This window comes from Molossus molossus, unplaced genomic scaffold, assembly GCF_014108415.1.
Source record: "Molossus molossus isolate mMolMol1 unplaced genomic scaffold, mMolMol1.p scaffold_m16_p_4, whole genome shotgun sequence".
Classification (NCBI taxonomy): domain Eukaryota; kingdom Metazoa; phylum Chordata; class Mammalia; order Chiroptera; family Molossidae; genus Molossus; species Molossus molossus.
In genome coordinates this window covers 56,686,789-56,713,607 of record NW_023425377.1, presented here as the reverse complement: position 1 = coordinate 56,713,607, position 26,819 = coordinate 56,686,789, and the positions used below count along the sequence as shown (strand labels likewise).

Sequence of the window (26,819 nt, the reverse complement as noted above, 5' to 3'; positions counted from 1 at the left end):
AACCTACTTGGTGGGAATTCCTCCCTAGCACAGCATAGTCAGTTTCCACCCCTGATCCCTCCCAATCCTGCCCATAGTCTGCCTCTTACACGTTAGACTGGCCTGCATTGATTTCCCCAACCATCATGATACAATAGGCCCTCATTCTCAACTGCTGTCTGTGCTCAGGCTCAGCTTACCCTATGGGCTTGCCAGATGAAGTGCCTAGTCTTCATTAATGTTCGCCATTTCCATTTATTGATGACCTATCAACTAGCCTTCTCCACTGCAGCTTGGATTTTCACCTGGGTATTGCAAATAATCCTATATGAAAATTTTGACTGCTGCACTTCACATACCATAATATTCACCCATTTAAAGTGTATGGCTCAGCCCTGGCCGGTTTGGCTCAATGGTAGAGTGTCAACCCGTGGACCAATGAGTCGCAGGTTCAATTCCAGCCAAGGGCATGTACCTCAGTTGCAGTTCATCCCTGGCCTTGGTCAGGGTCGTGCGGGAGGGGGCAACCAGTCAATGTGTCCCTTTCATGCTGATGTTTCCCTCCCTCCCTCCCTCTCTACCTGAACAAAAAAAAAAATGGAAAAATGTCCTCGGGTGAGGATAAAAATAAATAAATAAAATAAAATAAAATAAAGCGTACAGCTCAGTTATTTTTAGTATATTCACAGTTACACAATCATCACCACTATCTAAATCTGGAACACTTTCATCACCCCAAAAAATAACTGTCCCCATTTGCAGTCACTTTCCACTTATCCCTCTCCCTAAGCCCCTGAACATTACTAATCTATTTTCTGCCTCCCAATTTACCTGTTCTGAATATTTCCTATAGATGGAATCAAGTCTTAGCCATGCTGTAACATGTACTGGTACTTTGTTGCTTTTTATGGCTCAGTAATGTTCCACTGTATGGACTTGCCATGCTACTTATCCACTCATCAGCTGAAATCATGCTGCTATGAAGATTCCTGTATGAATTTTTGTGTAGATGTAAGTTTTTAGTTCTCTCAGAGTGTACCTAGAAGTGGAACTGCTAGGCCATATGGTGATAACCAATCTCTCCTGGACCCAAGTGCAGTATAGTTCTAATTCCCTTTGCAGTTTCAAGTTCCTCCTCCCACCCCCAAGATACTCTTTAAAATGCCCAAATACATTCTCTATATCCTGGGTGTCCAGCCTGTATCACCACAAAATAATCCTAACAATACTTGTTAAATTGTGAAATCTATGCTTATTTTTCACCCTGAAAAATTCTATAGGAAAAAAAACTACCTTTTACTTTTCCCTCAAGAATGGTCAAGAACACTGCAGAGTAACATGGCACAAGTTCAAAGGTAATTGTAGTTTTCTGGTTAGTATAAATCAAATTCAAAATCTCAGTCATAATAAGTGAGACACTTACGGGGAAGTTGTTGTGGGCGCTCAGGAGGGAAAAAATCTCCCTTTGGTAAGGCCCTCTCATCCTGAAAGAGAAAATAAATAAATCTCAGTATTCTTAGAAGACTGCTGGCAGCAGCAAAAGACAAAAACAATCTCCATCAATAGAGGACTAGTTTGATAAATTATGATACACCCTTGCCATAGAATACCAAGCAAGTATCCAAAGGAGTACAGAGCCCTGGCCAGGTAGCTCAGTTGGTTAGAGCATCGTCTCAATATGCCATTGTTGGGGGATTTGATCCCCAGACAGAGCATATACAAGAATCAACTAATGAATGCATAAATAGGTAAAACAACAAACAGATGTCTCTCTCTCCCTTTCCTCTCTTGCGCTTAAAAAAAAACAAAACACAAAAACTTTATTTCCAAATAATCTTTAAAAAATAAAGATAAAAGAAAGGAGTATTTCTTGCTACCTTTTAAAAATATACACTTATGGCCCTGGCCAGTTTGGCTCAGTGGTTAGAGCGTCGGCCTGCGGTCCGGAGAGACCCGGGTTCGATTCCCGCTAAGGGCACGTACTTCGGTTGCAGTTTGTCCCCGGCCCTGGTTGGTCGTGCAGGTGGCAGCCACTCGATGTGTCCCTTCACATCGATGTTTCTCTCTCTCTCTCCCTTCCTCTCTCTCCCTCCCACTCTATCTGTACAAAAAATAGAAAAATATCCTCGGGTGAGGATAAAAAAAAATAAAAATATACACTTATGTATATATTACGGGGGATGCACAGGACCTGGGTATGAAGCGAGAGAAAAATTCACATTATCTTTTTCATGCTTTCAGACTTGTATCACATGAAGCAATTACCTATTTTTTTAAAAAGTAAATTGAATGTTTCAAGTAATTAAAAAAACTCCTTTACAGTTCCTTTTATTTTTTTCCCTAAATGTGAATGCTCACCATGTTCCAATCATGCTTGTATTTACTGGCACAGCCATAGCAAGACTAATGTTTATATTGAAGCACTTCAGCCCAGCCAGTGTGGCTCAGTGAACTGTGCGTTGTCCCATGGACTGTGAGGTCCAGGTTTGATTCCTGGTCAGGGCACACACCCGGGTTGTGGGTTTGATCCCCAGTGGGAAGGGGGGGGGGTGCAGGAGGCAACTGATTGATGTCTCTCTCTCACACTGATGTTTATATCCCTCTCTCTCCCCCCCCTTCTATAATAAACAAACAAAAACATATTTATATTGAAGCACTTCAACAGAACTTTAAAAGCTGTCTGAACCAAAGATTTAATGCTACAACAAACATAATGCTAACCAAACATACTGATAACTGGAAATCCAGGGTAATCATTCTTTGAAATTCATCACTTGCTCAAGCAGGATACTCAACTGACCTCCTAACCATGCCAATCGGCCAAATGTGCAAGAAAAATATTATCTGAAGTGAGAAGTGCATAAGCAAAGGTTATTTCTGTCATAAATGTGTTCACCATACCACACCCTATTTACACCAGAGATTTTCAACCTCCTTCATTTCATGGAACACATCAAACTAATTACTAAAATTCTGTAGCACACCAAAAAATATAATCTTTTGCCAATATGACAAAAAAAATTGGTGTAATTTTTACTCATTCACACCGGTGACGACTACTATTGTGTTTGGGTGTTCTCATTTTTTGATTTGACAATCTAAGGGAAAAGGTCAGGTATTAGATAACCATTATAGAATTGTATACCTGAAACCCATATAATTTTATTAACCAATGTCACCCCAATAAAGTCATTAAAAATAAACAAATAGTCATATATTATTGCATGCTTGAACAATTCTTGTGGCACACCACTTGAAAATCAAACTTAGATTGATCCATAAATAATGTCTATGTGTGCACTCTTAATAATCCCATGTCTTTGCTAGACTTATTTGAGTGTTATGGAGAAATAGATCTTATTAACTTACCATTTTCACATGCATTGGTCTATCAAATAGCAGTTGGCCATTAAACATAGCTGATATTAAAATTAAGGCAATTTCTTACAAGTCTATTAACATGCACAGCATGAGAGAAACAGCTGACAAAAAATAATTCAAATGCTACCAGTCCCTCTAAGTGATGAATTTATGAGCAATTTTGATTCCTCATTACACTTTCCACCAATTGTATTTGGTTTGCATAAAAGGAACAATAAATAAAGCTCAAGGGGGAAATAACTAAAAAAATCTCAGCTTACACCTTAGGTGCAGAGCTTCATTCATACAACCTTACACTCCTCGCCAAACCATCCTTTTAAGCAATGGCATCAGTTTTCTGTACATACCCAATGGGCCAGGCATCCTACCATTTTTTAAGTACCATGTTTTCTGGGAAAAATACTCAATGACAGTTTTACCTGAATTTAGTGACTGTGTTCCCATGTTGGTAGTCTACATTGTGGCTACAAAAATGTAACTATAGGGTAAGCAGCCCAGGGTAGGAGAGAAGTGCTTCTTCCAGAATGATGTCAATCCACTGGAGAGATAGGGCCCTGCAAGGGCTTATTTATGAAATAACCAATTTTTGCTCCAGTGGCACATTCATTGGACTCCCCATTTCAAACCAAACTCCTCTAAAAAGAAATCATAGGAAAAAACCACTTACAAGATGTACCTACTTTCTAACCAGTCCTTCTATGTACACAAGACTAAATCTATTCCATCACAAAGAACTTTTCAAATTCCACAGTAATGTATTCCCTCTAGCCACTCAGGAAATAGACACACCAAGTTACCACTTCCCCACACAAACCTGTATTACCAACACAACATTTAGACAAATTGTTCCCCAAGAGCTAAACTCTAGTAAAAGGATACATATAGCTTGCACAGCTTCAATGGACTGTTCAAAAGTAACAGTGCCTATTCCACGACTTTTTCCATCTTTATCCTCAAGAATGTCTGCACGGACCACCACACCAGCCATACTAAAAACTTCCTTCAGTTTCTTCCAGCCAACTTTATAATCCAGCTAATCAAGAGAAGGTGGAAGAAAATTTCAATGTAAGTATCTTAAGAAAAACATTTTTATTACATCCATGCTACATGCTTTGGTTGGAAACAAGCATTAGAAAAATATGTCACAAAAACATATGGACTACAGTGGAATTTTCCAAATAGGTTTATAAAGCCTGTCCTTAACTGCCATTTACTGTCTCTTTTCTCTGAAAGAACAGCTTAAGTAACCCCATACATTCCAAAGTAATGTTTATACTTGAACATTTAAAAAAAGTATTCCCCAAAGTTTATTATCCTCCTCCCCTACCCACTTTCTTTTTAAAAATATATTCCTTTGCAAATGACAAGGGCATTACCATTTATCCCAGACACAAAGAGAGAAGTATCAGCACATAATCTCTACTCAGAACTTTTTTCCCCCAAGCACCTAAATAAACCCACCAAGAATGCAGACTCAGCCACCACTTTTGTAAACACCTGCAAACCACAGTAAACACAACCCCCACAGGACCACAGACAAACACCAAGGCTGATTTTTAAAAAATAGATCAAGAAGATAACATAACCCTCTCTTAAGTTTTTCTTCTCAAACATCAAACCTACTTTTATAACACATTGATAAGATTATGTCATAAAGTTTCTGATTTATTTTCTACTTCAGACTGTTTTGTCTACTTACATTTGCTACAAATACTGTGCTTCCAAGTCTTCCAGCCTGTAATGCATGGATAATCTCATTTGGGATGTTAGGATTATTTAGGATACTGGGTGGGATATTAATCATTCCTGGGCCACCTGGTCCCATACCCATCCCACCAGTCGTAGCCATCACCTTTTGCATTGCTCTCCTGGCATGTTCACCATCAGGATCCTAAAACGAGCACAAAAGTGTTACATTTAACTGACCCAGTGACAACCAAACCCTGTTCATATGCTCACACAGCAAGGGACATCCCCAAAATTTCAGAAATTGAGAGGCTGTTTGGAGAGCATTTCTCAAAATCTGTAACAAGAAATTCAATGAACTAAACAACCAGGCCAGGAAGAATCCCAGCCAAAGGAGTAAGAAAGGAAGGGTATAAAATTTAGCTCTCAACTGAACTATGTAAATAATACAATAAAAAGGGGGTGGGGGTTTGACATAATATAGAAATTCCAGACTGAAATAAGATCCTACTAATTCAACAGAGTTCTGTAATGCCTACAAACCTCATCAGTGATATTCCCAAAGGTTTGAAAAAACAGTTCTAGATCACCAAGATATTTCCATCCCTCACATTATTCAGGCATCTGACTCCTGTGTCAAGTCTGGACAGGTCTGTGAAGCTCTGCTATTGACACTGTTCTTGAACTCTATGCCCTTTTGTGTATCATCTTCAACACACAAGAGAACTTAAACCCTACCACACTTTCCTTCCTGGACTCTGAATATAATAATAATATTCCAAAAAGAGATTTAAAAAGTCAAGGAGGCCCAAATGATGTGGCTCAATGGATTGAGCGTCATCCCACGGACTAAAAGGTCCCGGTTGGATTCTCGGTCAGGGCACATGCCCAGATTGTGGATTCAATTCCCAGTGGGGGCATGCAGGAGGCAGCTGACTGATGTTTCTCACAATGATGTTTCTAACTCATTCTCCCTCCTTCTCTCTCTAAAAAACCAATAAAAACATTAAAAGAAAAAAAAAGTAGCCCTGGCCAGTTTGGCTCAGCGGTTAGAGCGTTGGCCCGCGGACTGGAGAGTCCCGGGTTCGGTTCCCGCTAAGGGCACATACCTTGGTTGCAGTTTGTCCCCAGCCCTGGTTGGGGTCGTGTGGGTGGCAGCCACTCGATGTGTCTCTCACATCGATGTTTCTCTCTCTCTTTCTCTTTCTCCCTCCCTCTCTATCTGAATAAATGCAAAAATGTCCTCAGGTGAGGATAAAAAAAAAAAAAAGTAAAAGAGGACCAGTGTGGCTCAGTGGGCTGAAGCATAATCCCACACACCAAAAGATCCTGGGTTTGATTCCCAGTCAGGGCACATATCTAGGTTGCGGGTTTGTTCATGGTTAGGGTGCATGCAAGAGGCAACCAATCAATGTTTCCCTCTCATATCCATGTCTCTGTGTGTCTCTCCCTCCCTCCCTCTCTCTAAAGTCAATGAACAATATATCCTCCAGTGAGGATTTTAAAAAGTCAAGGAAGGATTGAATCAATAAAAAACCTCCCTCTTCCTCAAGGGAGAGAAGGTATTTGATTTGGATTAGATATGAAAGAGGATATGAATCATGACAAACTCAATTTAAAAAAAAAAGGTTCTGGCCAGTTTGGCTTAGCAGTTAGGACATTGGCCAACAGACCAAAGAGCCAAGAGTTCAATTCTCAGTCAACGGCATGTACCTGGGTTGCAAGTTTGACCCCTGGCCTCAGTCGGAGTCCTGCAAAAAGGCAGGCAACCAATTGATGTGTCTCTCTCTCATCAATGTTTCTCCACCCCCCACCCCCCCACCATGCCAAGGACCAACGAAAAATATCCTTGGGTGAGGATTAGCAACACACACACGCACACACACACACGGGGTGGGGGAAGGAAGGCCTGGTCAGTGTAGCTGTGGTTGATCCAAGCACCAAGAGGTTGCCAGTTCAATTCCCGGTCAGGGTACATGCCCTGGTTGTGGGCGCAATCCCCAGTAGGGGGCGTGCAGGAGGCAGCTGATGTTTCTATCGCTCCCTTTCTCTCTAAAAATCAATTAAAAAATATATATATAATAAAAAAAAAGCCCTGGCCAGTTTGACTCAGCAGTTAGAGCGTCGGCCTGCGGTCCGGAGAGACCCGGGTTCGGTTCCCGCTAAGGGCACGTACCTCGGTTGCAGTTTGTCCCCGGCCCTGGTTGGTCGTGCGGGTGGCAGCCACTCGATGTGTCCCTTCACGTCGATGTTTCTCTCTCTCTCTCCCACTCTATCTGTACAAAAAATGGAAAAATATCCTCGGGTGAGGATAAAAAAAATAAAATAAAAAAAAAAAAGAAAGAAAGAAAAAAGGCCAATAATAGGGGTAAAATTATAGGTTTAGAATTTCCTTAAAAACAACCGAGAACCAAAGGCTCAGTTTGAATGCCTGAGAAAATGCCTGAGGCAGGCTGGTCAAAGATCAGACATTAGGAAGGCAGGCAGTAAGTAGTGGCTCAAAATGTACTCAGCCACTAATTCAAAGTTCGTACAGTAAGCCTTAGTGAAGCCTGTGACTGACCCTCTTCAGTAAAAACAACAGGTTGGTCCACTCCAGAAAACACAGTCCAGGACTATTTATATCTTTTCCTAACTCCAAATAGGACAACTTGACAATTACAAACAATATTCAATGTTTCAAGAGCTTACTTCTTTGACTTTCAGTGGTCTTCCACTCAGACTATGCTTGTTTAGAACTTCGGCAGCTTTTTTCATGCTCTCTTCCATCTTGAATTCGACAACACTATGAAGAGTCAAAAGGAAACGAGTGAAACCAATCCTGCAACTTGAAGGCTCAATTGCCAATAAGTAACTAGACAATACTTACGCACATCCCTTTGGAAGAAGCCACAGACCAATCCGAAGAGCAAGGAAAGGGGAATAAAAAAGAAAAGAAAAAAAAAAAAACAGTAAATATCAATGACAGTTATAAAAACGGTTTATGTAATTAAGTTAGGTGGTGGTGGTTGTTTTTTTTAAATTAACCCTTCTAAGAGGAAGCTGACAGAAGTATCTTACCTAGCCTTCCTTATTAAAATCTGGGCTCCTTATTATCTCCTTTCCCTGCACATTACCAGCATTGCACTAGTTGCTGAAGTTTTAATAAGCAGACCTAAATTCAGGTTCTCCAAGAAATCACACAAACTTTAGATCTGCTTCCCTCTGTACTCAGTCAATTCCTTATCATACTCCTCCTAAATCCATCCCTTCAATGAATTGAGCTCATCCTTTTGATTATTCTAAGCCATTCTATTGCACGACAGAAAATAGTTTATTTTCTCTTTAAACTAGGCCAATTTTAAATGTTCAGATTTTAAATATTTGTTTTACAATTTACTGGCACAAAGGCAACTTTTCGGAATCTTTGGTTCACACAACTTTCAAATTCAGCAAACAACCAAGAGTAACATTTTCTAGACAAGAACACACGTTTTACATTAATATACCACCACTAAAATTCCATGCATAATTCACACACAGCCAATTCCTCTGTTAACAAAGAGACAATGCTACGATTGGTCTCCAGTTATCAAAATTGGGCATCCAAACAGAATACCAAAAAGCTCTTTGGCCAGCCATTTGGAAAAGCAGGACTCCCCTTTGCAAATCCCTTCCCACCCCACTCAAATGTTTGGCAAAATCAAACATGGCTACTATAACATGAGCACTCACTGCCTTCCTGATTTCATTCGATTCCACGCCACCATACAGTTACATTTTTCATGTAGTAAATCCACAGAAGAAATTCTCTCAGACACTTACCCTTGACTTTCCTTCAGCGTCCATTAAGAGCTCCACGTATGTTACCTCACCAACTACAAATCAGTTTCCAGACGACACATAAACCAAGGGAGAAAAGCCAAGAAAACAATGGGAATTTAGAACAATCATCAGCAACCTTGTATGGAGCCTCTGCCTTATAGAAAGCTCAGAAACACTCCATATTCTCTAAACCACAGAACTAGGCATTACAGGTGTGCAGTAAAGGTAGGTGAAACTCATTAACAATGTCCTTGATGTTCCTCCCACCACAAACAAGCTATTTCCACAGGTTTCCATACCAATTTCCATCTGGACTCTTATTCATGACTAGAGGCAATCCAAATATATAAGGGAAGTCTGCATGATTCACTTCTTTGGGTAAGGAAGGAAATATTTTACACATACACTCTTACTGGTGAAAGCACGTTAATAGCACACAAATTGTAAAGCCTACACTGAGCTCAAATGCTACATCAAGGATGTGTATATGCTCAAAAGACATACACACGGTGTTGCAGACCACATGGGTGGGAAACCTGCATAATCGCACAGGGACCTGAGCTCAGGATGGCCACATGTTTGGTTTAATGCTGTTGTGGTCTTGAAATTCCTCATTTTTAAACAAGTAGTCCTGGTATTTTCATTTTACACTACGCCCCACAAATTCTGTAGCTGGTCCTGCACAAAGTACTGGGCCCCACAACTCAGAAGTAGGATGTTTGAACATCCAATCACAAAACCAGAGCAGCATCTGGATTCTCATCAGTGAATTAAGCCAGGCTTTATTCTTGCTGCTTTCTCAATCTCCCCATTAATGGACACAGATAAATGCAAATTTAGAACTCAGTTTGCATCTAAGCAATTAAACAGACTCACTTGATTCTAATCTACACAAAGGGGGAAACCAAAGCATTTCAAAAGATTCTGCAGATTTCCCTCAAGGTTTGGATTGCCAATTCATGACCACCATAACCAGATGTTAAAACCCATCAAGTCAACCACTAAAATGGCTGCTGAACTTGAAGATGGCACATAGAAAACACATTTACGGCGTTAATTTGCTGAAAACACTCTCTAAACAGGCTTTTTTAAAGCTATTTTTTTATGGTAAAGCCTTCTCCAACTCAGTTTTCAAGTATGGTTTAGCACTACAGGGGTGAAAATAGCCCTCCTCAATGGCCTCAACAAGTCCTGCCTATTTTAACTCCTTTGTTAAAGGATATTAATATTATAGGATTTAAAAATTAATATTGCAAGGAGATACTTAAATGTAAATAAAATTATCAATTTGAAAGGCATATTTATTAGTAATATATTTGCATGGCAGCTGAAAGCAAGAAGGACACAAGTGTTCAAAGTTTAGTAAGTTTATAGCCTTGCCTTTCTTGTCATGTTAACCAGGACTTTTCACAAAACAGGAAGGAGAATCAGTGCAGAAATGAAGAAAGGAAAATAGGACCAACTGCTAAGTTTAACGTGTGGGGTATGTAATCCTGAGGGGCAAACTGAAAAATGATCACAGACAAGGACAGTTCTACAAACAGGCTTTATTTTACCAGTACAAAAGTAAAGCAACTCCAAAAAAGCTGTGGCCATTCCTGAAGCCATGTTAAGAGCCATTTATTTCAACAGCGGCAGCCATTTGAGGACCTACAGCCCTTGTCTCCACTTAAATGAAAATGCCAAGTAGTGTCAAGACAGTGAAGAGAGACCAAGTTTATTTCCTATGAGCTGTGACTGTGACTATTGCCTAATAACCTTAAAAATAAATAAAAGAACCACAATATCTAACTCAAGGTCAGCTATAACTATGATGTCAAAATTCAAATATTGTTGCATTTGGACATTTTCTAGTCTGTGCTCATAAAGACACTTGATCAAAAAGATGTCATTGCAACCTAGAAACCAAGCAAGTCCCAACCAAACAGTTTTCCATGGTCATAACCATTTTAACATAAACCAGGTTTAGAAATTAGGACTTTTCTCACTTAACATTCTAGTGATGGAACACACCACCCAACCTTCAATCCTTTGCACGCGCGTGCGCGCACCCACACACAAATCTGCTTAAAATGTTCCCTCTCCCCGCCCCCAAATTAAATAGTTTAGTAAAAACAAAAAATTACATCAAACTAATCCTCCTCCTCTCAGTTTAGTCCTAAGTGAGGCAGTCACTGTGGCTCTAGCATTGGTAGTGCTGTTCCCAAGGATCAATAGTAACATGCTCCTCATTAAATCCTGATCTCCACCTGGAAAGACCTCATCAATTAAGAGATGTAAGCCAATTTGTGTCACAGGCTCTGCAGCAGTTGCTAATTTATACTTCCCTATAGGAAGATAATAATAAAGCCTGTAAAAGACTAATTATCTTTTAGCTCTAAATAGTACATAAAGCAAGACCTATTTGGTAGAGTCAGTACAATTATCAACAAAACTTTGAAGGCAAAATTTGTCAACTATCAATCTGGTCATATTCAATGAAATAAAGTTTAAGAGTCAATCAACTAGAGCAGATCACAGTTAGAACTGAGAGGCAGAGTTTACAAATTGGCAGTTACAACAGTGTCACAGAAGTGTAATTTGCAGGTATTAATGAAAATTACTGCTGCTCCTCTCTCCCCATTAAACACGGATAAAATCTCAAGAGGAGGCTGCTGAGACAAATTCTCTTGCAGCTTAAATATCAAAACATCTATAGGAAAAAACTAAGACTCTGAAAAGCCTAATGCCAAATGTTATAACCTACCTTTATTTTAAAATGCTCCAAAAATCATATTTAATCAACATATTTAGGTGAATTATTAAAAATACTGCCTCAAGAAAAGAGAAAAAAGTTTACTTTTTTAAAAAAATCCTCACCTGAGTATATTTTTCTATTTTTCTTTAGATAGAGTGGAAGGGAGAGAGAGGGAGAGAAAGAGAGAAACATCGACATGAGAGGGTCACACTGACTGGTTGCCTCCCACACGACTCCAACCAGGGCCAGGAATGAATCGCAAACGAGGTACGTGCCCTTGACCAGAATGGAACCTGTGCCTCACTGGTCTGAGGTCCAATGCTCTATCGCTGAGCCAAACTGGTTAGGGCAAAAAAAAATTTTAGTGACAAAAACCATATATATTGCCTCAAGAATAAAAGGCACCAAGAGGTCCAGTAGATGAACAACGCAAAAAGAATTCAGACAGTTCTTGGAGCTACTCTGATTTAACATTTCTGCGTGTATCTTTATCACAAAGAGTTTGTTTCTGTATTCTCATTTACTGCTCAAGTCTAAAACATACCAAAAAAAAAAGAGTACAGAGGTCCAAGTCATTGAAGAGAATTCATATATGAAAAGGCCTATGCCCAGGCTGGTGTGGCTCAGGGATTGAGCACTGACCCATGCACCAGTTCAATTCCCAGTCAGGGCAAATGCCCAGGTTGTGGGCCAGATCCCCAGGGGAGGGGGGGCATGTAGGAGGAGGCAGCCAATCGATGTTCTCTCATCGATGTTTCTATCCGTCTCTCCGCCTCCCTTCCTCTCCCTCTAAAATCAATAAAGAAAAAAATAATAATTTGAAAAAAAGAAAAGGCCTATAACTTGATGCAGCGGGGGGGGGGGGGGGGGGGGAGTAGGCAGGACATGTTATCAAACATTTTCACCTAATAATAAAGTAGCCACTATACTGGAGGGGTGCATACAATAAATGCGTATTTGAACTCGAAAAACTTTTTAATATATTTAAGCTGTTTATATATGGCTTTTATTTTTATTTTATTTTTCTTTATTAATTTTAAAGAGAGAAACATCAATGAGGGAGAACACTGACTGGCTGCCTCCTGCATGCCCCACACTGGGGACGTGGCCCACAACCTAGGTTAATGTGCCCTGACCGGGGATCAAACCAGTGACCTCTTTGTGCACGGATCGATGCTCAACCAGTGAGCCATACCGGCCAGGCTATGTAGCTTTTAAAATATACATCTTCGCCTAGCAAGTGTGGCTCAATGGACTGAGTGTCATCCTATGAACTGAGAGCTCTCAGTTTGATTCCCAGTCAGGGCACATGCCTGGGTTGTGGGCCAAATCCCCAGTGGGGAACATGTGGGAGATGGCCAATCGATGTTCTCCCGCATTAATGTTTCTCTCACATTGCTTTCTGAAACTGAAAATAAGTTCTACTCCACAGACCCACCATGAAGATTATTTCCAAGAGCACTGGAGACCTTCCATGCCCTCTGGGCCTTGGTTTTCTGTTAGCTGGGATTTCAAATTTACTTGAAGTGATGCATTAAATAAAAACAGAAGGATTAAGCGCTTAAAGAAATTTTTGCTTACACAGTTAAACAGACTGCTGCTAAACGTAGGATTGATTGAAAGTAAACTGTATCACTGACCTTCCTTTCTTCCTCACACTTCACTCTGTTGCTTACTAACTGCTGCTGCATCTCAGTACTGCCGGCTCCCATGTTAAGCCAGGAGAACAAGTAGCCCCACGTCAAGCTTTCTTCATCCACAAAGGACTTCCCAATAATGTAGCACAAAACTATTTAAGTTTAAAATACCCAAGATCACCTTTTGCTCACAGAAATCTTACTTTTTAGCCCAATCCTTATGGACAAACACCTTAAGATATATACCCCAATAGCTGTTAAGTGATGAAAACTAGGTAGCTGGGAGACCATTAAAAGTCACTCTCAAACTTGGTTTGACAATCTCCAAATTTCACATTACACTGGCTCTCAATGTTGTTGTTGTTATTGTTGTTTTTAATCCAGCAACAATTTGGTCCTCAGAGCTGCCATTTTTTTCCATGCAATAGGAAGGACAATAGAAACTTTTCCCTTGTCCCATCCGGACACATAGAGCAGGAAGGAGAAAGCTCAGGGAAGGACAGCATTCAATTCAATTCTAAGGGCCGTGAAACTCTTGAATTCATGTCCCTAACTGATATTATGGGGGTGAGCAAAAAAGCAGGCTGGTTCAGAACACAACAAAGCTCTGAATACGTATTTTCTCTTTAAAAACCAGCAATGTTAATTTCATGATAGTGCCACTAAAAACAGCTGGGTACCAAACAAGCTTTGTGATCCCATTCAGGGTTTTGAAAAAGCCAGGGGAAAAGTAACCAGTTCACATAATACATGAATTTTTAGTAGGATCTCCCAGAGTGCTGTTAAATGCTAAAATCCAAGATGAAGACTAGAAAATACACTTGGTGTTCAAGGAAGGGGAAAGATGGGGAATTAGGGAGTGGTGCATGAGGCGATCTTAAGTATGATTAATGATTAGCCTTAGAAAAGCTCCTGTCCTGCCATCTCAAAGCTACTATCTTAATTGAGAGGTGGCAATTAGATGGTGCTGCAATGATATAACATTATTCAGATCTTTAAGTTGAGGACGAATTATTCCACCAGTTTTCTGAAACACGACTATTTCATCAGGCATAAGTCTTAAAATGCAAACTGTGGTTAGATTATGACAGTCCAAATCTCTGCTTTGCCCACTAGAGATATTATCTTGAGACCAACACTTTGAGGATATAAGTGCCTCTATCTGCGATATTTTTCCCTGTGCAATAACAAGTCTTCAAAAACCTTAAAACTTATTTGCAACAGATTTTAAGTAAATAGTTCAGATTTCAAATAACTATTTACTTTTGGTATACCAAGACATGAATAAAAGCATATTTTGAAAACCTCATAATAAAAAGAGTAAGAACATTTTGTAAGGAGTCATATGTATGTAAACAGGAAATTTTTTTAGAGTCCACACACTAAATATAAGCATTACCATAAAAAAAGATTATCTTTCTCTTATGAATACCTTTACCCACATTCCAACGTGGCTAATAATTTAATTAAGCAAAAAAGTAATTCAACCTATACAGGGGAGCTCTAAGCAAGAACATTTTAAGGTTTGTTAAAAATAACTGATTTACTGCACACCTGTAATTCTAAATTACACCACCAAAAATACACTGAAAGGGCTGAGCCAGGGCATTCATAAGAGTATGCCAGGGGAATATGAGATCCAGTTTGGAAGTATCCAAATAAACCACAAGGCTGGCTCCACACTTAATACAGTTCAATAGGAAATTGAGGTGAACTGCTTCTACATCCAGAAACGTCATGGCTGCTGCTGCTGCTGCTGCTGCTGCTGCTACCAGCTTTAAGGCTTCCAAAACAGAATTACTGAATGGTTAAAGCAGTAAAAATGTCACCTACTTTATCCATCATGTCCCAAAACTGGTTCACACACTCCTAAAAATAAAAATATTATTTGGCCTGCAATCTCTTACAAAATTCTGCGTTTTCAAAGCCACATTCCTGGTTCTTGGAACTACTATACCTTATTATCAATGGAAGTATCGATTCAGTGGTTCAACCAAATCACAAGAAGACAAATTTGGGGATTATTCCAAAAACTAATTCGAATGAGACCCAACTTTACTGTACAGAAATTCTAAGCTTGAATTGAAGCAGCAGTCCCAAAAACCAAGAACACTGCATCTGGGATGCCACATGACACGCCCTTCAGACAAAAAGAAGAAACTTCACTCTTGCCCTAGGAGCATTGGCAGGAATGATTTGGCTGATCAAGGCAGGAAAACAAATCTCACAACAAAACATTTTCCATCTATGTTATCTGGAGAAATACTACATGGGAGCAGCATACATAACTGTCCAGAGAAGTTCACTGTGCCTAGTGCTTCAGCATGTCATGGTCGAATCAAGAGATGGGACAATGATGGAAGTGGGCCATTTATATTTTCAAAACCCAATGCTGGGAGCACCAGTACACATACCAAAATAGCCTATCCAAGTGGCATCTCTGTCTGTCACTGAAATGTTAATCATTTGACAAATCAAGCTCAAATCTCTTTTCATTATGAATGCTCCAAAAACCAATACCTTTCAGTCCTTCAAAAAGACTCCATTTAAAAGTAATTTGAGTATTAAGTTTCCCTTGGGGGTGAGGATAAGGGGAAACCTCAAGGCATTACACAAATTTTTCTCTATCAACAGTTTTGTCTAAACTAAGGCTGAGCAATCTCTTTAGCCCTGAGTGCCACCAGCAGAGCCAAGAATCAGGAAAGAAAGACAGAAGAAACAGAACAAGAGTATGGGAAAGAGCAGACACACCTGGTGTGCGCAAGAGGTAAGGCAGAGGACCATGGAGGCAACCGACCTCCTCAGACCTCCTGGTGGCAGCAGAGCTTTGGTGGCTTCCCCTGCCCTAGGCCAGAATTTGAACACCTGGGCTGTGACTGATATATGCCTGAAGGCACGAGAGAAAAGGTAAAACATCTCCCACCTATTATGAAAAATTCAAAAAATTTCCTTAATACAAAGAGGTTCCCCTCAAGCTTAATTGAACCCTATTGCCATATTAAGCCAGTAAAATGATTTACAGGCCAAGGGACAAACCACCCTTTTTGACACAGGTGCACAACCACACACACACACACACACACACACACATACACACACAAAAAGGAGGGTGGGTAGGAGGGTTTAACTCTCAAGCCTAGACAGAACACATGCTCTACCCAGAACAGCTTCCACTGAAAAAATAACCAAGGAATTAGCCACAGAAAAGGTGACACACCAACCTTCTTACCCTACTCAACCACCAGTACCATTACCTTTTTCTTTAACCAGGTCTTTAAGTGACTGCCATTTCACATCAAAGGGTATGTTTGTAATGAAGGCTCTGTATCTTTTGGTTGGATTGGCATATGGCTCAAAGCGATTGCCTCCTCTTTTTATGTTTTTCTCCTTTCTCTTCTCATTCTGAGTAGGCCGTTCTCCTTCACTGAATTCAAGAGAAGGGGGAAAAATGGATCCATATGTTAGCACAATATAAAAGACAATATTTCATTTGCCAGGTTTACAATTCCACACAAAATTACATATAACATAAGACAAATAATGATTTTGATGAGTGTTCCATAGAGCAGAATGCTGCAGTGGTGTACTCTTTAAACCTAGTTATCAAGAAACCAGTCCCAAGAAAGGTGTGCTCTCCTAGGCCTTCACACACTCCTATGGGGGGGTGTGCTTTAATTTCAAGACAGAAACAGAAGAGAAGCAAAGATTTACAAGGCCCCGGCTGGTGTGACTCAGTTTGTTGGGCACCATCCCATGCACCAAAAGGTTGCTGGTTCGATTTCTGGTCAGGGCACATGCCTGGGTTGTGAGTTCCAACCCTGGTAGCGGGCATGTAGGATGCAGTCAGCTGATGTTCCACTCTCACATCAATGTTTCTCTCCCTCTCCCTCTAAAAATCAATTTAAAAAATCTTTAAAAATAAAAACAAAACAAAATATGCCTGTCTAGTGTGGCTCAGTAGTTGAGCATCAACCCATGTACCAAGAGGTTGCCAGTTCAATTCCCGGTCAGGGCACATGCCCAGGTTGTGGGCCGAATCCCCAGCAGGGAGTATGCAGGAGGCAGCCAATATTCTCTCTCATCCATATTTCTATCTCTCTCTCCCACTCCCTTCCTCTCTAACAAGAAAAAAAAAAAAATCAATAAAGAAAAAAAATATTTACAAAATTTCATGGAAAAGAAATGAGGTAGTGCACATAGGCCCAACCAATTTTAGCTTCACAAAACAAGTGCCGTTTGTTGTGTGTGTGTTTTTTTAATTGTTTTAAGTGGGGGTATAAAATGGTGCAGCTGCTACATAAATCTGGCAGTTACTCAAAAAGTGAAAACACTGCCTTGGCCGGTTGCTCAATGGTTAGAGTATCAGCCCACACAATGAAGAGTTGCAGGTTCGATTCCCTGTCAAGGGCATGTGCCTGGGTTGCAGGTGTTGCAGATTCCATCCTCCCATTGGGGTGTGTGCCGGAGAGAACAAATCCATGTGTCTCAAACAGATAGGTTCATTCTCTCTCTCCCTTCTTCCCTCTAAAAATCAACAGAAAAAAAACATACTCGGGTGAGGATTAACAAGAACAAAAAAGTTAAAACATAACACTATATGACCCAGCAATTCCACTCCTAAGTATACACCCTAAAAAATGCCTCAGAGGGTGAGCATCAACTCATGCACCAAGAGGTCACCGGTTCAATTCCCGGTTAGGGTACATGCCCAGCACCCAGTCAGGAGCATGCAGGAAGAGGCCAGTTGATATTCTCTCTCATCAATGTTTCTATCTCTCTCTCCCTCTCCCTAAAAATCAATAAAAAAGAAAAAAAATTTATAAAAAAAAAAAGAATGGAAAGCAAAGACTCAAATACATATACACCAATAGCAGCATTATTCATAATAGCCTAAGGGTGGAAGCAACCTATGAATGGCATGAACAAAATGTAGTATATAAATACAATAAAGTATTACTCAACCATAAAAAGGAGTGCTATACACATTGTAACACAGATGAACTTTGAAAACATGCTAAGTGAAACAAACCAGTTTCTGTTTGGGATGATAAAAGCTCTGGTAATGGAAAGTGGATCATGGTATAATGTACAACATTGTACTTGATGCCACTAAATTATACACTTAAAATGGTGCCCAGTGGTTAGAGCATCGGCCCCCAGACCAGAATCACAGATTTTATTCTGGTCAAGAGCACGTACCTTGGTTGCGGTTCGTCCCAGCCCTCATCAGGGTCATGCGGGAGGCAGCCAATCAATGTGTCCCTCTCACATAGATGTTTCTCTCTTTCCCTCCCTCCCACTGTCTGAAGATAAATAGAAAATTTAAAAAGCCTCAGGTGAGGATTAAAAACAAAACAAAAGTTAAAATGGTAACGCTTACATATATTGTATCACAATAAAAAAAATTTAAGGGAAAGAAACCACTCTCTATCCAACCCTACTTTGACACTAGGAAAACCAAACTTTGAGCAACCCTGGTACATATAAGACAGTACACAATCCCAACGTTTGCAAAGAAGGGTGAATGCTTTTCTGGTATGGCCTTCCCTGAAATACTTTTCTCCTTGGTGTGTTAGGTGCCTCTATGCAGTAACATTTCATGTCTAAGTTCCATACATACTAATTCAGCTTAGACTGGGATATGAAAAAGACTTCTGAAGAAATGCAGACTTCCAAAGCACAGAACCAGACATTATTAGCCTAGAGAGGCCTAGGGCCCTGGCCAGTGTGTGCACAGCCAGGGTAGTGCCCATGCCATGGCCAAGTGAGGCTGTTCCCTGAGCTGCCAGCTCAGTTCAGCCCCCTTTGACCTCAGGCAGAACACCTGTTAAGCACTGACCAGGAAAAACTGGGGAGCTGGCAGTCATAGAAAGTTCTTCTCAAGGCACTGAGTCCTGCACTTTCTGCTTCACTAGCCCTATTCTTTCTACCAGTGAGAATCCTGAGACTCCCAAAACACAGAGTCCAGCAGAGGTTTTATGATCCATGGCACAAATGGGAAAAAAAACAAAAAGCCAAGACTATGGTATTGATGATTTACAAAACTACCTCCATTTTATAAAAGGGCTAATCTTTTTTCTTTAATCTTCACCCGAGGAAATTTTTGCATTCATCTTGAGATAAAGAGGGAGGGAGGGAAAGAGAGAGAGAGAAACATCGATGTGAGAGAAACACACTGAGTGGTTGCCACCCACACAACCCCAACTGGGGCCGGGCACAAACCGAAACAGAGGCACATGCCCTTAGTGGGAACCAAACCTAGGCCTCTCTGGTCCACGAGCCGACACTCTAACCGCTGAGCCAAACCGGCCAGGGCAGGGCTGATCTTTATTCTAGGATTCTTCCTTGTGTGGGGGAGGTGTAGTGTTCAAACACTGAATGTTAACTGAAGAACTTTCTTCTAACATACTTATTTGGAAAAATAAGACAAATAGCAACTTTTTGTCCCCAAAGTTTTTTTAACTGGTCCCTCACATCCTAACACAAGGGTTACAAGTGGTAACCCCATGAAAGTATCATCCTAGGCAAAACTAAGGAAAGCAGTTTCCCACATGATATGAAATATATCAACATGCAATAGACTTCCAGCTGGTAGATGTGGGAAGTACTGCCACTGGATTTCTCAGATTCCTAGAACTCTTCACTCTGTCCACCCAGGTTCACAACAGACCTTCCTCAGGTTGGCTGCACACCACAAACAGATCTCAGAAGGAACCTGTCTACTCCACATGAAAGTCCTGCACCAAAATCTGCCAACTGCTTACTCTTGGCAGAGGAGGAGGAAAAATGGTAGTATAAATTCATAAAATGTACATCTAATCTATATTCCAGAGGGTCTGTGGGTAGAAATGTATTCAATATAACTTGTTTCTTTTGAAACCCAAATATTCTTTTTTTTTAATCCTCACCCGAGGACATTTTTGCATTTATTTTCAGATAGAGTGGAAGGGAGAGAGAGGAAGAGAGAGAGAGAGAGAGAAACATCGACGTGAAAGGGACATATCGAGTGGCTGCCTCCCGCACAACCCAATCAGGGCTAGGGACAAACTGCAACCGTGGTAGTAGGTGCCCTTAGTGGGAACTGAACCCGGGTCTCTCTGGACTGCAGGCTGATGCTCTAACTGCTGAGCCAAACCGGCCACGGCTGAAACCCAAATATTCTACATAATTCTAACACAGGGTCCATGACAGTAATAGTTCCAGTCTGTTTTCAGACTGCTCAGCTCACCTATTAATTACAAAATGTATAAATAACTAATCAGAGCCAAAGCAGGTAACAAAGTACATAGGCTGTCTTCTACCCATGCATTATTAGGGCTAAGAATAAACTACCCTATCTAACCACAGAAACTGGATATTTGGTTTGGGGTTAATCCACATTACATGGCTCACCACTGAGAAAGCAGTTCATATGGATTATGCCCAAGGTATGAACACAGTACCACTGTACTCAAACCCTTCGCTGTCCAATCATTTCCTCTCTCTATAAGTTTTCTCAGAGAAAAAGTCACTTCCAGCTTCTTAAAAAAATTGACCTTTTCTTAAATCCAATGATCATGATGAATTCTATTCTTGACAGAATTAGAGACAACCACCCTCAAAGAAATCTCACTCAAAACACATATTCAGCCCTGGCCTGTTTGGCTCAGTGGGCTAGAGCATCAGCCTGCGGTCTGGAGAGACCCGGGTTCGGTTACCGCTAAGGGCACGTACTTCGGTTGCAGTTTGTCCCCGGCTCTGGTTGGTAGTGCGGGTGGCAACCACTCGGCGTGTCCCTTTCACATCGATGTTTCTCTCTCTCTCCCCCTCCCATTCTATCTGAACAAAAAATGGAAAAATGTCCTCGGGTGAGGGTAAAAAAAAAAACACACATATTCAGCCCTGGCCAGTCTGGCTCAGCGGTTAGAGCGTTGGCCTGTGGTCCGGAGAGACCCAGGTTCGATTCCCGCTAAGGGTGTGTACCTCGGATGCAGTTTGTCCCCAGTCCTGGTTGGGTCGTACCGGTGGCAGCCACTCGATGTGTCCCTTTCACGTCGCTGTTTCTCTCTCTCTCCCCCTCCCACTCCCACTCTATCTGAACAAAAAAATGGAAAAATGTCCTTGGGTGAGGATTAAAAAAAAAAAAAAAAAGACACAGCCCTGGCCGGTCTGGCTCAGCGGTTAGAGCGTCGGCCTGCGGTCTGGAGAGACCCAGGTTCGGTTCCCGCTAAGGGCACGTACCTTGGTTGCAGTTTGTCCCCAGCCCTGATTGGGTCGTGCGGGTGGCGACCACTCAATGTGTCCCTTTCACGTGGATGTTTCTCTCCCTCTCTCTCCTTCCCACTCTATCTGAACAAAATATCAAAAACTGTCCTCGGGTGAGGATAAAAAAATAAAAAAAAAGACACATATTCAAGTGTAGATAATGTGATAGTTTAAGAGCGGTGTCCTGAAAAGTCCATTTTTAAAATACCCAATCCAATTTTTTCCCATCTTCAGAATAAAATTAGGCAAATAGTCTTTTCTAGCCTTAAAATATATGCAACACTCAACTCCAAGTACATTTTAAAATTTTTTTTCTTTATTGATTTTAGAGAGAGAAGAAGGGAGAGGGAGAGAAAGACAGAAACATCGATGAGAGAGAACACTGACTGGCCGCCTCCTAGATGCTCCTCTCTGGGGATTGGGCCCACAATCTGGGCATGTGCCCTGACTGGAAATCGAACCTGTGACCTCTTGGTGCATGGGTCTACACTCAAGCACTGAGCCACACCGGCCGGGCAGAAGTACATTTTTTATAGGCAGAATTGACAACATTGATAAACACCCCAAATTTAGTATATTACAGACATTAAACATGTTAAGTTAAACACACACCTACCATATGATCCAATCATCCGCAGTTAGATACTCACCCAAGAGAAAATAAAGCACATTTCCATACAAAAACTTGTCCCTGAATGTTCACAGCAACATTACTTATAAAACCCCAAAACTGGAAATCTAAATGTCTACTAACAGGTAAATGAATAAACAAATTGTAGTACATTAATACACTGCAAACAATATAAATGAATCTCAACATATTTATACTTAAAAAAAAAAAGACAAGAAAGGAGTACATACAGTATGATTCCATCATATAAAACTCTGTATTTCAGAAGATCTACTCTGACAAACTAATCTACAGCGGAGTTTCTCAACCTCAAAACTACTGACATTTTAGGCCAGATAATCCTATGTTGGGGGTGGGGGGAGGTGCCCTGTACACTACAGGGTGTTTAACAGCATTCCCTGATCTCTACTCAAGGATGCCAGTAGCGACCCCATCCCTCAGTCTTGAAGGTGAAGATTAAAAATGTCTCCAAACACTTCCAAATGTCCCCTGGAGGAAAGAAATCACCCAGTTGAGAACCCATGATGCATAACTGATGGGAAGCAGACCCTCAGTAGCCTGGGTGGGGGTGGGGGGAGGCCCAGAGGATTACAAAAGGGTGAAAAAAAGCTTCTGGTAGTCATTGATATATTTATTATCTTGACTCAGTGAGGGTTTTATATACTGACACTTACCAAACTGTACATTTCTTATATGTTTATTGTGGCTATTATACAACACTGTTTTTTAAAGTTTCTTCTGATATTAAATTACAAACCTAACCCCAATAACTTGACTTGTAACTCCAACATAAAGTAACAAACGTGTAATCTTTCAAAAAAACTTACTGTGTGTGAAGCCACAGTAAGTGGTCTACCTAGGCCAGCTAAATGTTTACCAGTCAATATTCTCCTGGCTAATTGGCACTCAATTCCCAATTGCCAACGATTCTGATTCCATCTAAGTTCTAAAAAGAATCAATATAACCAAAGCTTTCTGAAATTCTATAAACCTATTTCATAATAAAGACAAATCTAAAATATCTGAAATTACCTCCCAAGTCATTAAAATGAGACTAATTATGTTTAATATGGCTTTGGAATTGTTTCACTGACTGCATTCTTTAAAAATTGATAATTTACCATGTCACTGCTCCACAACACTAGAATTATACTACACATAAAGATCACAACCAAAAAAAAATTAAAGTGCCTACCTACTCCACAAAGGAGTGCTACATTTACTATTTAAAATGGTGAATCCCTAACCTCTCATGCCTGCCTCCACAGCATTCCCATGCATAATACTTGCAAAGTTCTTCAATTAAGAGTATAATCTGAAATGGCAACTCCAATACCCTGAAATCCTGAACACATCTTCCTGAGAGAAAAAGAATCCGCATTCCCCCTAACCCCTTGAGAACCATCTCTTATGTAAAATGATTCTTCACAGAAATCCTTTCAATCCTGAGCTCCTCTAATGCATTTAAGATGTGGAGAGTACAGTTCATAACAGCACTATTCCAGCTCCAGGTCCATCACTTAACCACCCACATGATTCAAGCTCTTTTCCTCTCTGGTTCTTTACCAGCAAAACCAGCATAACCTGTAGCCACCGTAGCTCACAGGGATGCTGCGAGAATCAACAAACAGCCTAACAAAATACAACTTGATAAATGTTAAGTGCAACATTAGTAATACGGGTGACTAAGAAGTAGGGTCCCAACCATCAACGCCTTAACTTCAATGTCACTTTTGCTAAGCCTCAGTGCCTTCATCTATAAAGGTTTAGAGACTTGGCATACAGTGACTTCGGCAGTGATAATATTTTCCTACCAATAATTTTATTGAGGGCAGTAGGGAGGGGGAATGATTAACTCCTAGCCTTCTACCGTTGCGTATACGGATTAGGCTTTATTTCTTTATTTTTTTTATCCTCACCCGAGGACATTTTCCCATTTTTTGTTCAGGTAGAGTGGGAGGGAGAGAGAGGAACAGAGAGAGAGAGAGAGAAACATCGATGTGAAAGGAACACATCGAGTGGCTGCCACCCACACAACCGACCAGGGCTGGGGACAAACTGCAACCGAGGTCCGCGCCCTTAGCGGGAACCGAACCCGGGTCTCTCAGGACCGCAGGCCGACGCTCTAACCACTGAGCAAAACCTGCCAGGGCCGGATTAGGCTTTAAAACAAGCTCACCAGGGCAATGACTGAGGTAACCTAGGCATTATTGTACTTGCAGACTACCGAAGGAGCAATTCAGTTTTCAACTTTATGACTGCAAAATACTGTAATGAGAGAACCCTGAAAAGAAACAAGCAGCCCTGGCCGGTTTGGCTCAGCAGTTAGAGTGTCGGACTGCGGTGGAGAGAGAGCCGGGTTCAGTTCCCGCTAAGGGCACCTACCTCGTTGCAGTTTGTCCCCAGCCCTCGTTGGTCGTGGGGGAGGCAGCCACTGGATCTGTCCCTTTCACGCCGATGTTTCGCCCTCTCTCTCTCCCTCCCACTCTATCTGAACAAAAAATGGAAAAATGTCCTCGGGTGAGGATAAAAAAGTAAGAAAAAGAAACAAGCAACCTAATGCTTACATTCATGTAAACACCGCTTGCATAACCATGAATAAAAAAAATCATACAGCAGCCCGGCCGGTGTGGCTCAGTGCTTGGGCATAGATCCATGCACTAAGAGGACATCGCAATTCCCAGTCAGGGCACACGCCCAGGTTGTGGACCCAATCCCCAGTGGGGGGCATGCAGGAGGCAGTCAATTGTTCTCTCATCAATGTTTCTATTTCTGTCTTTCTCCTTCTCCCTTCCTCTCTCTCTAAAATCAATAAAGAAAAAATCATAGAGCAAAGTGAAAGCAAAGACCTGGCTGCAGGGATTCAAATAGAGCCCCCTATTCTAATCCTGAGCTCAGAATATCATGTCTCAAAAATTCTTATCAAGTATTAAAACACTTTTTAAAGTATAGTGCAAAAACAACAAACCCACTCAAATCATTATTATTTAAATAATAAACTTCAAATGACTGTATTTAGTGAGAGGTTACCAGAGTAGTGTTGTGGAAGCTGCAAGGACCTTAAAGTCAAGATGGCCTCCCCTAGACTCTTTGGGTCAATTACCTTAACCTGAGTTTTCTCAAAGGTTAAAAAAAATTTTTTCTTGGTTGCAAAACAAATTTAACACAAACATTACCCTCCCAGTAACCTAAACTAAACATAATTTATTTTAAAAGAGAGCAGCTTTGTTTTTGCCCACCTCTGTTCCAAAATGGTACATGAGCCAGAGGCCAGGTGCAGGATTCAATGTAAATTTTTTTTTTCTTTATTGATTTTGGAGAGGGAGAGAGACATCAATGAAAGAGAACATCAACTGGCCACCTGCTGCATGTCCCCCACAAGGGATCAGGCCCACAACCTGGGCATGTGCCCTGACCCAGAATCGAACCAGCCACCTCTTGGTGCATGGGTCAACACTCAACCACTGAGCCACACCACCTGGCTAAACTTTTATTTTTAATAGTCTATGTTATGTTTGCCAAATGACCAGTCACAAAATGACTATTTGTAAATTAACAGTACAAAATGGGAAATTTTAAAAAGTACTCCAGACGCTATATAACCTGTAACTAATTCAACTTCTCACCTAGCCCCGATTCTGGCAGTGCTCCAACCAATGATTAGGTGCTTTGAAAGAAAAAATACAAGATATAGCCCTGGCCAGTTTGGCTCAGCGGTTAGAGCGTTGGCCTGCAGTCCGGAGAGACCCGGGTTCGGTTCCCGCTAAGGGCACGTACTTTGGTTGCAGTTTGTCCCCGGCCCTGGTGGTCGTGCGGGTGGCAGCCACTCGATGTGTCCCTTCACATCGATGTTTCTCTCTCTCTCTCCTTCCTCTCTTTCCCTCCCACTCTATCTGTATAAAAAATGGAAAAATATCCTCGGGTGAGGATAAAAAAAAAAAAGAAAAAGAAAAAATACAAGATATAAATGTTATAGTCAAAGCCTCCAAATGTGGCCCTCAGAAAACCAATCAGGCCCCCCTAGACAGATGTTGAAAAAAAATCTAAAATGAACACATCCCTTTCCAGAATTTTTCATAATAAAGTGTTGAGAGTATTTCCAAAATGCTTTTCTCTTGAGTTCTATGGACCAGTAACCATACTATTCTCCTTCTCACCTAAATAAGTTTAACATTGCTAGTATTTAGTGAATGCTCATTATCATAAAGTGTTTTAACTACATTCACTTTTTTAATCCCCACAAATTGTAGTTATGCACATTAAAAATTTTGGGGGAAGGAAAATTCATAATAGAATGTATAAATGAGGTAATAAGGAGCTGGAGAGCTAGGGAGAATGGGAAATTATCAGTTAGTGGCTACAGTTCCGGATGTTGAATAGTTCTGGACACGGGTGATGGTGATGATTGCACAACAATGAATGCACTTAATGACAATGTATCTGACACTTTAAATCGTTAAAATTGTAAATCATATACTATGTACGTTACCAGTCTTTATTTTTTTTATTATTATGTTTTTTTAATCCTCACCCGAGGACATTTTTTCATTTTTTGTTCAGATGGGGGGGGCATCGATGTTAAAGGGACACATCGAGTGGCTGGCACTGGCTCAACCCAACCAGGGCCGAGGACAAACCAACCAAGACACATGCCCCCAGCGGGAACCGAACCCGGGTCTCTCCGGACCGCAGGCCAACCGCTGAGCCAAACCGGCCAAGA

The 26,819-nt window shown here is 41.0% G+C and overlaps 1 protein-coding gene across 10 annotated transcripts in view; it reads right to left on the bottom strand.

The window, feature by feature from the left end:
• Positions 1–26,819, bottom strand: part of HNRNPM (heterogeneous nuclear ribonucleoprotein M) — a 48,629-nt gene that overhangs the window by 20,513 nt on the left and 1,297 nt on the right. For 6 of the 10 annotated variants that reach the window (XM_036240204.1, XM_036240203.1, XM_036240206.1 and 3 more), the window contains exons 2-9: positions 16,479–16,648; positions 8,851–8,903; positions 7,916–7,923; positions 7,738–7,831; positions 5,060–5,251; positions 4,240–4,393; positions 3,349–3,398; positions 1,403–1,463 (exon numbers count right to left, since the gene is read on the bottom strand). In XM_036240204.1, coding sequence (XP_036096097.1) covers positions 1,403–1,463; positions 3,349–3,398; positions 4,240–4,393; positions 5,060–5,251; positions 7,738–7,831; positions 7,916–7,923; positions 8,851–8,903; positions 16,479–16,648 — 782 coding nt within the window. Of the gene's footprint in view, positions 1–1,402; positions 1,464–3,348; positions 3,399–4,239; positions 4,394–5,059; positions 5,252–7,737; positions 7,832–7,915; positions 7,924–8,850; positions 8,904–16,478; positions 16,649–26,819 lie in introns of those variants that run through there. The other 4 variants (XM_036240209.1, XM_036240205.1, XM_036240211.1 and 1 more) reach the window with 3 other exon arrangements.